The sequence below is a fragment of the Gadus chalcogrammus genome, chromosome 19 (genome assembly GCF_026213295.1).
Source record: "Gadus chalcogrammus isolate NIFS_2021 chromosome 19, NIFS_Gcha_1.0, whole genome shotgun sequence".
Taxonomy (NCBI): domain Eukaryota; kingdom Metazoa; phylum Chordata; class Actinopteri; order Gadiformes; family Gadidae; genus Gadus; species Gadus chalcogrammus.
In genome coordinates, this window is record NC_079430.1 from 2,633,708 (window position 1) to 2,647,971 (window position 14,264).

Genomic DNA, 14,264 nt, shown 5'->3' on the forward strand with positions numbered 1-14,264 from the left:
ACGTCCTTACACATTTTTTTATTGCAAATAATTATTACACATTAATCATATGTCACATTTGCTTTATAGTCCTCATCCTTGATGTAATTTATTGAAGTTATACAAGAAAAAACATGATTTTTTTCTGTTAGGAACTACAGATTTAAAATGTTTTCCCGACGGAGGTATTTGACAGTGTCAGCGATGTGCGGGAGGTTTTAATGGAGTGGTTGTAAACATTTATAAATATGTTAATAAGAATAATAATCACATTTCAGTGTCTAATAAGCTGTTCCATGAAAGGGGAACATGGATTAATTTCTTGATGATGTGAAACTCAGCCGATCAGAGGTCTGCTATGATCATAAAACTGTAAGATAGGAGACAAGCTATGATATGAAATATCTGGTAAGAATGTGTTCCATGACTCATTTTCATCAGAGGAAATGTCGGATTAATGACGAATCAAATCCGTCCGTTACTCCTAAATCGATTATTGTGGTTTATGATTTGATTCCTTAGAAGAGCTGCTGGGTTGGTGTGGTCAGCCTCAGCCTGCTTCTGTTACTGTGGGGTGGACATGTGCTTCAGTCCCATGTCCCGGCCTCTCTGCCCAACACTGGCCTCAGAGGGTACGTCCGGGTCCACCCTGCCGGGAGGAACCAGGTGAGCTCTCTCCTTCACTCGCCCCACCGTCCCATGTGCACACCTGGATTTGACCAGCGCCCACTGTTGGCGACATGCATCGGTGATTTGGGCACGTGCGTAAAGTGTGTGTGTAGCAAGCAGGCGGCATTGTGACGGTGAATGCCAGCGCAACAGATGAAGAGGCTGGCAGATATGTTGTCAATCTGGCAACGTATGTTAGCCAATAAACACAGCTCCCTATTTGGACTTTGATATCTGGGTAGACTGGGACCTGGCAATTATAGTGGATCCTGGTTCAAAGAGTTCAGGCACCCCTGGTGTAGTGCCAAGGCTACATAATAGTTGTTGGTGTCCGACTACAAACATGGTTGTAGGTCACATTGACCTTTCTAAGGCAATGATTTCGGACCATTAACCTCCAGCCACAGTCACTATTCTTGCAAAACAGCCTAGATTTGAAAGTGCACACATCATAGGTGGCAACTTGTTTAATATACAATTAAAAAAGGATTTCTTATTTCATTTTATTCATATTATATTTACATCAATACTGTAGGTTTTTGCATGACCTTTATATGATGTAGGGTTATCACAGCATACCCTCTGCTCTCGTCTCTCTCTCCCTCTGCTCCTTTAGTTCCTGGAGATGCGCTGCAGCGTGTGCGCCCTGGTGTCCAGCTCGGGGCAGATGCTTGGGGCGGGCGTCGGAGAGGAGATCGACCGCGCTGCCTGTGTGTTCCGCATGAACACGGCCCCCACACGGGGGTACGAGAAGGACGTGGGGAATCGCACCACTGTGCGGGTGGTGTCGCACACAAGTGTCCCCCTGCTGCTGAGAGAACAGAACCAGCTCCTCAGAAGCTCCATGGGCACCACCTACGTGTTCTGGGGTCCTGAGCGTCACATGAGGCAAGACGGCAAGGGGCGCGTGTTCAACGCCCTGCTGAAGACGGCCCGGGAGCACCAAGGCCTCGGAATCTACACCCTCACCAAAGAGAGGATTCAGTATTGCGATCAAGTGTTTGAAAACGAAACAGGGAAAAATAGGTAAAGCCAGAGAGACAGTTTATCTTGATATTATCGTGGCCCTGTCTATCGTGGAATTTGTTCTGCCGGGGTTAAGGGTTGGACCCCCCAAGGAATGTCTGCACTCACACTATTGTGACACTTTGGATAAAATGCTGTGTGTGTGTGTGTGTGTGTGTGTGTGTGTGTGTGTGTGTGTGTGTGTGTGTGTGTGTGTGTGTGTGTGTGTGTGTGTGTGTGTGTGTGTGTGTGTGTGTGTGTGTGTGTGTGTGCAACATACATATATCTATACATATATGCATACTTTTTTTTTGGTTTTCTTCTCCTTCAGAATGAAGACAGGGTCGTTCCTCAGCACTGGGTTCTTCACCATGATACTGGCCATGGACGTGTGTGAGAGCATCCATGTCTATGGGATGGTCGACAAAAACTACTGCAGGTCAGAATCATTTCAATCGCATGTCCTGAAATACCTTTCACTCTGTCATGTCAACTTAGATGAGAACTCCTATAGGGTCACGTGTAGCGGGGCATCGTATGAGCAGGGGGTTTGAAACTTTGAGACGTGAACATGCGTATCCAGACCTTGCGATGTAAATCCTGAAACCTCTGCCTTCCGATAGCCGCACCAACAACAGTGTTGTTCCGTACCACTACTTCGAGCGACGCCACGTGGCTGAGTGCAGGATGTACAGATACCACGAGCACGCGCGGCGCGGGGGGCATCGCTTCATCACCGAGAAGGCCATCTATGCTCAGTGGGCCAGGCGCCACAGAATCACCTTCAAGCATCCATCCTGGAGCCACTAGCTCAGGACGGAAAAGAGGGGTCCGCTCCAGTGGGCCTGGGCCCTGTGGTTGTCTAGTTTACCGTCTACACATCCTGTTGGTCATTATTTGCATAAGTGTTACTAGGTAAACAGGCTTAAATGAGAATTTTGATAGTGTTATAAAACATGAATGCACTTATCATTTCAGGGTTTACCATCAGGTTTTTCTAATAGTATAACGTAGTAGTCTAATGTATCACTTCATTAGAGCCCTGTCGGGCTTCTTTCTGATCTGCTGCAGTGTATTTCCCCATGTTACCCAGAATGCCTTTCTCCTTTATCTCCTGCAGAGCCATTTTCTTCAATTCTGGATTCTGGAATCTACTGATTCTGTTAATGATTTTCTTTTGTTGATGTTGATGTTGAAGTCGTACTCCAAAGAAAAAATTGCGCTTTACCTACTGTGGCGATATTATTCTGTGAATTTAGCCTCAGCTAAGTAAAATACTACACAATACTGTTGATGTGCTGGACATCATCAAGAGGCACCTTCTTACAATGTCCATTGTTTTAGTCTGTTTGTAACTGTATTGCTCTGCCACTTCATACATGATATAGGACAACATACCAGCCATTTGCAGTGGTAAAAAATGATTTATATTTTTTAATCATTCAAGGCACTATACGACTGGAGCTGTCCATTTTAGAACACTATATAGTACAGGTTTCCTAGTTTGTGATTTTTTTTTTAACTGTTTTGTGAGTTATCTACTGTTTTACTTAAGGAGATGATTCCTTGGTGCCTTCTATGGAACCGTTATAATTCATCAATTATAATGCAGGTTATGAAAATATAGCCTGTAATGTATTATCATCATTTTCGGATTATACTTATTTTTTAAACATTGCATACACGACTGAATTGTTACACACTGTAATGTATTAAACGGAATACAATAAAATGTAACTACTGATGTAATTATTTTTTTGTTCTCAATGATCATATTGGCAGTAGGCTACCGTTAATTAAAATACAGGCTGTACCATATGATAAACGCTTATCACACAATGACGTAGTTTAAATTAATTCCAAGGCTACATATTTATTATTTTAACACTTGTCAAAACTGGAACACATGCACCTGAAACACTTGCTATACCATTGAGTAATTTATAATAATAAAACCGTATCCAATCCTTGGAACATAGACCGCAGTGACGAAGGGGTTGATGACGTCAGAAGTCCCCTGCGGTGTAGGAAATGGGGGAGAGACGGATCAGACGTGAATAATCCAGAGATCATGGACCCATGAAACCTGAATAGGGTAAGTCTTTCGCAGTAGGTCTAATTACTAAAATTTTGTAAAAAAAAAAAAGATCTTTTGCGAAATCAACTGTGTGATGGAGCGATTGTGATGGGCTGTTTAAAGGTGGGCCTGTATGAACAGCTGGAATAGGCCTACATAACGGAATATTTAGATAGATAGATAGATAGATATATAATACATGGAATCTACCAAGCCGATGCGGAAACCATTCAAACGTATGTTGTTCTATGGACTATATGAAGACTCGGTTACATTTCATATATTAGCCTGCGTATCGAGGGCGTGTTTTGGTGTACGGACAAGACGAGCGCAGAAAGTGCGCAACACGCAACATTTTTTGCAGGATTCTTTGCGCAAATTATTATTTTTGGATGGGTTGCCAGGGAACAAGATAATCTTGACACTGTTATTCATCAACAACCCCCGCCTACAGCTGTTCCTTTATATACCAATTTCTAAAAACTACTTTTTAGGCCTATACAATATTATTTACGCAACACCATTATTCCACAATCATCATCCATCGCTCAACAGGTTTTTGTTTTTCACAGCCTGTTTGAGAAATGACTAGCATTTTACTGTATTGAAAGGCCGGGGGACAATAGGTAGAGTGGCCTTTGAAACTTGTGTTTCCTAACATGGGAACCAGACGTATCTGCGAGCCCATGTTGTATTTTCTCTGGCATATGAGTATGGCATAATCTCACAAGGCAGATGGATTCACGAGATTACGATCCTGCGAGAATCCAATCTTGCCAGGATTCAAGTTGTTGGTTGTTGTTCGGACCAATCAGATTCGAGCAAGGAACTAAAAGACCTACTTGATGCCTTGACAGTGATAAGACAAATACCTGTACATCATCCATTCACCTGCCAACAGTAACTCAGTTACCAAACCGTTTCCAGATATTACCTCCCGGATGGTTCTGAGTCACAGCCGGCGGGTCAGGTGACGTTGGGCCTCTTCCTGTCAGACGGCAGCAGACCTGGCTCGGGTCAGCCCATCACAACTCTTAATCTTAAATGTGGAAGTCTTAATAAAATGACTTCAGAGGAGCGCCCCCGATTGGTGCACCCTATGGGACCGCCCTATGAGAGCGCCCTATGAGAGGGCCCTATGGGAGGGCCCTATGAGAGGGCCCTATGAGAGGGCCCTATGGGAGGGCCCTATGGGAGGGCCCTATGGGAGGGCCCTATGAGAGCGCCCTATGGGAGGGCCCTATGAGAGGGCCCTATGAGAGCGCCCTATGAGAGGGCCCTATGAGAGGGCCCTATGAGAGGGCCCTATGAGAGCGCCCTATGAGAGCGCCCTATGGGAGGGCCCTATGGGAGGGCCCTATGAGAGGGCCCTATGAGAGCACCCTATGAGAGCGCCCTATGGGAGGGCCCTATGGGAGGGCCCTATGAGAGCGCCCTATGAGAGCGCCCTATGGGAGGGCCCTATGAGAGCGCCCTATGAGAGCGCCCTATGAGAGCGCCCTATGAGAGGGCCCTATGGGAGGGCCCTATGGGAGCGCCCTATGGGAGCGCCCTTTCATAAACAACCAAGATGTCTGACCCTGATGTGTCACATGTTTGTCTGCACTGATCGGTTGTAGGTCTATCAAAATGCAAACAGGGGCATTTTGGGAGAGAGGCTCCTCGCTGCAGAGCCAATGGCCCAGTCCCCCTCTGGGTCCTCCCCCCCCCGGCCCAGGTCACTCATACAACTTAGTAGCACAAGCAGCATGTCGCTGCAGCCTGCAGGCCCTCGTGTGTCTTGATGAGGGGCCAGTCCCTGGGCCGTGCCGGGACCCCCAGCACATCGCCTCCCTCCCCATCCCCGTCTGCTCAGAAGCAGCAGGAGGCTGCTTATGGATGGGCAGCCTTCCGCACCAAGAGTTGGATTATTAAAACATTTCCTCATCATAGATTACACCTGTCAAGGCCTACAAGACATGCAGGTGGCCATACCTCTTAAAAATGCAAGGGTTATTGTTTTGGTTCTTTACTTTAGTTAGGATGAGAATCACCCCGAGCCGACCCCCCGCTGCTCATCTGGACCAGGAAGGATGGCCCCCCGGCTCATAGAAAAGGTAAGAGGAAGGGGCCCGGGGAATAATAATAACATTCCCTTTCACATTTTTGGTTTAGGTCTGAGAAAACAACAAACCAAAGTCTTTCCCCGTAGCAGCGGCAGCCTGCGCCATAACTCCCATGGCTTTGCATCACCGCCGTAGGGCATTTGATGCACCGAACTGGTTTGATTGTTGTTGTTGTTGTTTGCCTACCCCATAACAGGGGCAACAGAGTCATAAGATGGTGATCTTCGGAGCCATCTTTCTCCTCACCACGCTCCTCATACTCTACAGCTCCAACAGTTCAAACGACATCATCTACGGCTCCATCCACGTGGCGGGCCGACCCCGCACAGTGAAGACCACCGACCTCAAGAAATGGGCTGGGAAAGAGGGCTATGTGCCCGTCTACGGAAACAAGGTGGGCCTATACTGTGCTGAGCTATTCACATGCTTCACGATGCGCTCACCGTCTGGCCCAATGAACTCTGCCGTTTGGAGATAATGGAGGTGTCCCTGAGCATGCACCTCACCCTCACTGCTCCTGACCAGCTGGCCGACGCCCCTGCATGTTGGACACCGCCGTCGCTGTGTGAACGTGTGCATGAATGGGTGAATGTTTGGCGATATTGTAAAGCACTTGTTGGATAGAAAAGCGCTGTATGAGTGCAGTCCGGTTGACCATGGACCCTTCTCCCCAGAGCATGCTCCTCCACTGCCGGAGCTGTGCCCTGGTCACCAGCTCCAGCCACGTTCTGGGCGCCCGCGCCGGCCGCGACATCGACGCCAGCGACTGTGTCATCCGCATGAACGACGCGCCCACCCTGGGCTTCCAGGCCGACGTGGGCCAGCGCACCACCCTGCGCGTGGTGGCCCACTCCAGCGTGTTCCGCGTGGCCCGCCGGCCCGCCGAGTTCCTGAACCGCACCGCCGGGGAGCCCGTGGTCGTGTTCTGGGGCCCGCCCACCAAGATCGGGAAGGACGCCAAGGGGACGCTGTACCGGCTCATCCAGAGAGTGAGCATGAGCCACGGCAACCTGTCCTTCTTCACCATCACGCCCAGCAAGATGCGCAAGTTTGATAACCTGTTCCAGAAGGAGACCGGACGAGACAGGTTGGGGTTTTCAAATGATGTATAAATAACATTTTGTTATGATAAACTGAACATTCAAAATACATTTGATGTATATTATATAACCATATAATAGCAATTTATAGATAGATATTATTTGTATATTATATTTTTTAAATATATATATATTATTTTTTTTGCATGTTCAAATTATTATTTGCCGCATCATTAATGAAAGATTGATGCTGTTTCTTTAAATTATGTAAATCAAATGATGGTTTGTCTCTAGGGCGAAGTCTCAGTCGTGGCTGAGCACCGGCTGGTTCACCATGGTGTTAGCCATCGAGATGTGTGATAACATCAAGGTCTATGGGATGGTGCCACCCAGTCACTGTGGGTGAGTTACTATGGGGTCAGAACAGTCTCAGTCATTAATAATGAATGCACAGAGAAGGATTCACAATTGTATTTTGTGATTTATATATAAATTACTCTCTTCTAACAAATACATTTCAATGCACACACAAATGGATATCGGTATGTATAAATGTAAAATGTATCCATAAACAAAAATAAGTTTCACAAACACATTTCTGATCCACACACAAATTTACCTTGTTTTAAATAAATGTAATATAAATCCATAAATATATGAATTAAAAAATATTTGCAATTTTCATCAAAATGTATTTGGATGTTGTTACATTTATATACAAACTGTTAAACTTGAATTTACAAGACGCTTTTCATTTGTGAACTTGTTTGCATTTGTGTGTGAACCTCGCTGAACATACCCAGGCTTTCTTGGGAAAACCTGGCTCGACAGAGCCGCAACTCGCATCAGAGTTAAATGGTACCACGAAGCTCACTTTAGATTCAATTAGTTGAACCAGGTTTTCCGCTTTAGGTTCAGTGCGCGTTCACGTGAAAGGGGCGTTTTTTGCGTCATTTTTCTCACTTGATCTATCATCTCGATAGATCAAGCAGTCTATATGCGTATAAGTGAAAAGATTCTGCATATTGTCTATAAAATAACTATGCCAAATGCAGAATTGTTCGCCATTAATCCAAATAGAATGATAATGATTTAAAAATGCATGAGCAAAGTCCATCCTGCCTTATTCTATCATTTAGGGGAATTCACTTTAAATACACCCTATTTAAGAAATGTATCGCATGTTTTCAACCGCTGAGAGGTAGCGGCTTTAGCGTAGTGGATTAGTAGACCCGAACGCCAGCGACCGGGGTTCAAATTCGCCGGTCTATCATCATGCATTTTACCCCCATAGATGTGGTGCCAGCACTGCCTTGAAAATATGGGTTCAAGTTCAAAATAAGCACAAAAATATAATTCCATAAGCTTTAGTGAATAAGTATTCCATATGCATGAGAATTGGGACTTTTTAAGCTTCACATAAATTCGCGTCACTTGGGAGTCGAACCCGCGCAGAAATTCAAGACTGACGCGCTACCTCCACTCTAGCACTCTGTCACGGAGACACAATGCGCAACAGTAATCATTGTCTACATAAGGTCCAAAAGGACTATCAAATAACGAACACCCTCTGATGAGAATCTGTATCTCTCATGAAGTATGGCGACACATTAGTGCCATAATTCACTAATGTGATAAAAGATGCATTCGGGCGTATTATATTATTCCACACGCGTAGATATTAACTGCGAGCGCGCAAATGATCTCTGCGCGCGCGCAAATTACCTCTGCGCGCGCAAAACAGCCTCTCTCGCGTGCAAACTACCTCTGCGTGCGCAAAACAGCCTCTCGCGCGTAACAGCCTCTCGCGAATGATGTTCTGCTCTCGCGCGCAAATTTAGTTTTGGCACTATGGGGGAGGGAACCAAGGCAGGGCGGGCTTTCCTATGATTGGCCGTTTCTGAAGCGCGATATTTGATTGACAGCCCTCCTCAGCCCTCCTCTCATTCCATTCTGAATTGTACAGTAAATGGCTGAAACGATAGTTACGTGTTGTAACTCTAGATTCTATGAGTATAGGCGCAGCCTTTTAAGGCTATCGCTATTGGGTTATCCCTAGGCGTGAGCCGTAGCACTGAAAGATTTGTAATCCCCGACCACCAACAGCGTGGGCCTCAATTACGTCCGCGTGCGGCGTGCCTCAACGACGTCCGCATTTTGCAGATATAGTCGAGCGCCGGCGGACGTTCTGCTCCCAATGAACAGCTTTTCTTCAGCTATTTAAAGGACAGTGAGGCCGACACTTAAAAGGCTGCGCCTATACTCATAGAATCTGGAGTTACAATACGTAACTATCGTTTCAGCCATTTACTGTACAATTCAGAATTGAATGTGAGGAGGGCTGTCAATCAAATATCGCGCTTCAGAAACAGCCAATTATAGGAAAGCCCGCCCTGCCTTGGTTCCCTCCCCCATAGTGCCAAAACTAAATTTGCGCGCGAGAGCAGAACATCATTCGCGAGAGGCTGTTACGCGCGAGAGGCTGTTTTGCGCGCGCAGAGGTAATTTGCGCGCGAGAGAGGCTGTTTTGCGCGCGCAAAGGTAATTTGCGCGCGCGCAGAGATCATTTGCGCGCTCGCAGTTAATATCTACGCGTGTGGAATAATATAATACGCCCGAATGCATCTTTTATCACATTAGTGAATTATGGCACTAATGTGTCGCCATACGCCTGTACGAGAAGTGCGCCGACGTCCACGGGAACACCCACAAATGGTGACGCCATTGTCAGAGGAGGGGCTAGGAAGCTGCGCACGCCGATCTCCGGCTAGACTAAGCCGAAAAACTGCTCCCGACCAGGTTTGGTTGCAAGCATAAGTCACCATGGTGATACAGCGACGCTAAAAGAGATCAACTTTCGTGGTACAACTAACCCAGGCTTTGAGCTCAACATGCCTCGCTAACCCTCTAAGCGAGCTTCGTGGTACAGGCCCCTGACGTGGCTGGATTCATAAATGCAATTTTTTCAACAAGGAACTCTCTGTAGCCAATCAGATGCCTCCGTCGTTTTCAGCCAATCACATGACTGCAGTAACTGTTTTTTTTTACATTGTCGGTGCCGTTTGCTACTTTGACAGCACCGACAATCCAAAAACCCATTCAAAACTAGATGGAAAAAGTGTGTAGCTCAAAACGTGACGCAGCTTTTACTTTTACGATCATTCAAAAAACCCATGTTATTATTCCCATAGACATTTGACCGAGGGAACCGGGAGGCTCGAAGGCTGGACTCAGAGGTTGGAACTGCAGTCATGTGATTGGCTGAAAACGAGGGAGGCATCTGATTGGCTACAGAGAGTTCCTTGTTGAAAGAAATGCATTTGTGAATCTAGCGACGTCAGGAGAGTCTCAAAAATCCACATATAAATACAGTCCAGTTCACACACAAATGCAAACAAGTTCACAAATGAAAAGCGTCTTGTTAATTCAAGTTTAACAGTTTGTATACAAATGTTACAACATCCAAATATGTTTTTGATGAAAATTGCAAATATTTTTTTAATTAATATATTTATGGATTTATATTACATTTATTTCAAACAAGGCACATCTGGGATCTGAAATGTGTTTGTGAAACTTATTTTTGGTTATGGATTTATTTTACATTTAAACATACCGATATCCATTTGTGTGTGCATTGAAATGTATTTGTGAGAAGCGAGTAATTTATATATAAATCACAAAATACATTTTTGAATTCTGACCCCATACGTTACCATCACTTTATGCACATTTATCCTCCACTTCCAAATTATAGAAAATAATGAAGATTTACATTCTAATTAAATTGCTAAGAAATTCTGAAATTCATGTTTGACCAATAAGCCAAATTATATTTGGTTTTAAAGGAATTGGCTGCTTAAATCTGTTAAGAATAAACACCCTTCTACACTTACCCTTGCAAATTGTTGTAATGTTGCTGAATTGTTGTTGAATTCTGAATTATCCCACTGTCTATTATGCAGCTACTAGGCAGGCAGTATTGGAGAAAGCTACCTAGCCTGGGCACTTTGTTTGAGCTAACCTGGGTTGGGACACCAATGATACACTTATGTGGGTAATGAAATGCTTGTTTGGGGCATATGGATGTCAATTGATGGCCAACTGCCCAAATTCAAGGAGGAAGTTTAGTTAAACTAGAATCACGGATGATTTACATCTCAACATAGATAATTAACATGGGGTCTCAACAAACCGGACAAATCCTTTAAGAATATTCAATGCCTTGTTTGCCATGTAAAACTAGCAAGCATTACAATTACTCAACCTGACTCTACCTGAGCTCACCATTCATACAAACCAACACACATCTGCCAGCTGAGGACCCCAGGCCATCCACTGCCTGTTGGGATCCAACTTTTATCAGACAAAGCCAGGTAGAAAGGTCCTACCTCCCGTACCCCTAACATCCCCACTGGCTACACACGCAGAGCCCAGAGACTCACATGTAGGGCTTATCCTTTAATCTAACTGGCATGGATGAGCTCTGAGATCCATGCAGCATACCAACAGCCCACAACCTGGGTCCCATCCATAAATAGGCCTAGGGTTTAAACAATCATGTGTTTTTCCTTTCAGAAAGAAAATTGGGGCCAAGAAGATGCCCTACCACTACTACAAGCCACGGGGTCCAGATGAATGTGTGACATACTTAACGAACGAACGGGGCCGCAGGGGCAACCACCATCGCTTCATCACCGAGAAACAGGTGTTCGGTCGCTGGGCAAAGCAATACAACATCACCTTCACACATCCAAAGTGGTGAAGCCACCAGAAGAAGACCACCTCTTGGTGTTGCTTGGGACTGCACAGTGTTGCTTATTTATACGTTTATTACCTGGAATTTCACCCTCGGCCAGGCTGACCTGTTTCCATGACCTTTCAATATGCGTGACCTCTTAGCAGAGATATATGATGATGTTTTTGGTTTAGTTTATAAACACTGATTCCTGTTGCAACAAATTACCATGAAATGTTTAAGCATTGTTTACAGTTGAAATGATATAGAAATTCAGGTTCCGTGAAATGTGACAGCCATTTGTGTTTTGTACATAGTAACACAATATATTTTTTTATGTTTATTTTTGTTCAACTTGACATCCCAGTATCTTACTGTATAAGCGGTATAGCATAAGTCATGTTTACCTTATGCGTACCCCTAACATAATGGGATTGGCTTAACAGACATGGCCTATCCTGCAGTATACACACTATATTTCGGTTGTTGTCTAGTACTGCTAGATACTACTTTGGACCAGAACTCCACTGTACAAGCTACAATGTGTACGACGATCGCAATCAAGTTAAGTTGAATGTAAACCTAATCAGAAAACACCCTAAACAAACACCATCAACCAGAAACCACTAAAAAGCAAATTGATGCATTCTTTAATTTCGTCAAATAATGAATTTGTCCTTTAGTATTTGTGTTTAAAATGTGATTCAAAAATCTGTAACTTTTGGATTGGGGGTACTTTTTTAATCCATGTAGGACAACTATCGCTCAGAAAGGTGTTCATGTATTTGTACAAACTCTAAAAAAGCAACGTATACAATCCAATTGTTTTGAGGATGGACCCTTGGACTGGATCCACTACAAGCCACATATTATATTAACAGTTCAGCATGGTCTTCAAATACCCGTTTACAAAGCCTTCATTTGTAACATTTCTGTTGCATGCTAAAAAAACATGCAACATAATATAAATTGTAGTTTTTCCTCACTGGCTTTGATCCAACACTTACAGATACAGAAGATTTTGAATGTAACTAAACTAACATCAGACCCATCTACTGTGGTCATTGGAATAAGACAAGCTTCGTGTAGGAGTTGGTTAATCATTCAAAAAGCAACAATGCAGAATTTGACATTGAAAGGTCTTTGTTAAGGGCTTACATTCACATGAGAATGTTGAGAGGTCCATCCGTATGTGGGAGACTAGTGGTAATGTATTGTACTTGAAAGATGCCTTATATCTCTAAATAAATTTTGTGCAAGATGGATTTCAACAATTTCCATTTTGAGAGAGAGAGAGAGCAAGAGAGTTAATCAATTAAAACAGGCATGTGCATTTAAAAGTTTTTATTTTCGGTCCATGTTCTATTTGTTCATTACAGAAATGGCATTGTATGTTTTCTATAACATTAATAATATAGGATATTGTGTAAAATCGCTTACACCAACATGAATTTCACAATATATCCATATAACATTGCAATCAGGGGGCAAACGAAATTCAGCGAAAGCCCCAGCAGAAAATAGGAAGTAGAAAATTTAGATACAAAGTTAAATGTAAAAAATACGACTAAGTCCCCCAAATGGCCATGGTTCCAGCCGGCGGTGTTGGCTCTACACGGCGCCACTGGAGAACGCCGAGAGGATCTTCGGCCGGAGTCCTGCCATGGAAATTAAGATGGCCTCCTTTCAGGAAAACATCAGAAGGAAAGTAAATACAGAGACATTGTCTGACAAATCCAGGGGGATAGAGTGCAAGACTTAGATCCAGTGTTATCCAGATATTTATGAATGACCAAGCACCTAGTTATTTTATTGTGCGAGTGTTGAAATGCTTCGAGTTTGAGGCCCTGCTTCAAATGAACCAGGAAACACATAATAATAATACATTTAATTTAGAGGCGCCTTTCAAAACACCCAAGGTCACCTTACAGATATGACATATAGTCATCATACATTTTTTAAAAAACAAGACATTGTGGGAAAAAAAAAAAAAAAAAACGTAGAACGTATCAGAAGCATTATGGGTACGGAGTCCAGTTCCTGCTCACCTCTGTGCGAATGGTCCTGCTGCCTTGAGACGGGCATGTGTTGAGGTAAAGGTCAAACAGAACGCTGGGGTCCGTGACGTCCAGCTTCTGGTCGCCGTCCACACTGGCTTCCAGACCCTGGAGGCCGCCGAAGATCACCAAGAGATGCCTGAAGAGAAATACATTTAAGCGGGGATTTATGAGAGCACTTAGTGCCATATAGGGCTGCACAGTGGTTAATTTGAGCCAGATCCTGCTGGAACAAAATCCGGCACCTCTTAATTTTGGCCTCCCTGTTTTCCGGTACTTATTTAGTCAGATCCGGTACCTCTCATAAAAAAATAAAAACATGTTTAAAATAATAATATGCATATATTAATTTACAGAACAAATCCCAAGAATGTAATGTTGTTTATTAAGATTTGACGTCCTTTGAAAGTGTCGGAGATCTGTTGACGCACTGAAAAGCTGCGGGCCATCAAACCACGCCCGACACTTTTGAAATTTGCCGCATCCGAGTAGCAAGCAGAGAGTTAAAAAAGGATGCATGACCACATGCGTGTGCGCCACGCACAAGTTAATAGAAATTATGATAAATTAAATATCACAGAGCAGGATTGTGAA

The 14,264-nt window shown here is 44.1% G+C and overlaps 2 protein-coding genes across 7 annotated transcripts; both read left to right on the forward strand.

The window, feature by feature from the left end:
* The first annotated feature begins 161 nt into the window (after positions 1-161).
* On the forward strand, positions 162-3,393 carry st6galnac4 (ST6 (alpha-N-acetyl-neuraminyl-2,3-beta-galactosyl-1,3)-N-acetylgalactosaminide alpha-2,6-sialyltransferase 4). Of its 4 annotated transcripts, XM_056578093.1 has the most exons (5): positions 162-387; positions 502-645; positions 1,265-1,674; positions 1,985-2,092; positions 2,277-3,393. In XM_056578093.1, exons 1-5 carry the CDS (start codon positions 376-378, stop codon positions 2,461-2,463), a joined length of 861 nt encoding a protein of 286 aa, XP_056434068.1. In that variant the 5' UTR covers positions 162-375; the 3' UTR covers positions 2,464-3,393. The 4 variants fall into 4 exon arrangements, with proteins under 4 accessions (XP_056434068.1, XP_056434069.1, XP_056434070.1 ...); XM_056578094.1 differs by lacking the exons at positions 162-387; positions 502-645 and adding an exon at positions 689-740 and having other exon boundaries at positions 2,277-3,385; XM_056578095.1 differs by lacking the exons at positions 162-387; positions 502-645 and adding an exon at positions 779-838 and having other exon boundaries at positions 2,277-3,385.
* Positions 3,394-3,660: 267 nt separating this feature from the next.
* On the forward strand, positions 3,661-13,438 carry st6galnac6 (ST6 (alpha-N-acetyl-neuraminyl-2,3-beta-galactosyl-1,3)-N-acetylgalactosaminide alpha-2,6-sialyltransferase 6). Of its 3 annotated transcripts, none has more exons than XM_056578087.1 (7): positions 3,661-3,748; positions 5,748-5,826; positions 6,032-6,229; positions 6,510-6,922; positions 7,170-7,277; positions 10,067-10,111; positions 11,454-13,438. In XM_056578087.1, exons 2-7 carry the CDS (start codon positions 5,803-5,805, stop codon positions 11,638-11,640), a joined length of 975 nt encoding a protein of 324 aa, XP_056434062.1. In that variant the 5' UTR covers positions 3,661-3,748; positions 5,748-5,802; the 3' UTR covers positions 11,641-13,438. The 3 variants fall into 3 exon arrangements, with proteins under 3 accessions (XP_056434062.1, XP_056434064.1, XP_056434063.1); XM_056578088.1 differs by having other exon boundaries at positions 3,691-3,748; positions 5,752-5,826; XM_056578089.1 differs by lacking the exon at positions 10,067-10,111 and having other exon boundaries at positions 3,663-3,748.
* Positions 13,439-14,264: the final 826 nt, after the last annotated feature.

Bases quoted from the DNA above. Each gene is read 5' to 3' on its own strand.
- st6galnac4 (XM_056578093.1), top strand. The intron at 646-1,264 runs GTGAGCTCTCTC...CTGCTCCTTTAG, and splicing joins ACCCTGCCGGGAGGAACCAG to TTCCTGGAGATGCGCTGCAG. The intron at 2,093-2,276 runs GTCAGAATCATT...GCCTTCCGATAG, and splicing joins GTCGACAAAAACTACTGCAG to CCGCACCAACAACAGTGTTG.
- st6galnac6 (XM_056578087.1), top strand. From the start codon at position 5,803: ATGGCCCCCCGGCTCATAGAAAAG. The intron at 6,230-6,509 runs GTGGGCCTATAC...CCTTCTCCCCAG, and splicing joins TGCCCGTCTACGGAAACAAG to AGCATGCTCCTCCACTGCCG. The intron at 10,112-11,453 runs GTTGGAACTGCA...TTTTCCTTTCAG, and splicing joins CTCGAAGGCTGGACTCAGAG to AAAGAAAATTGGGGCCAAGA.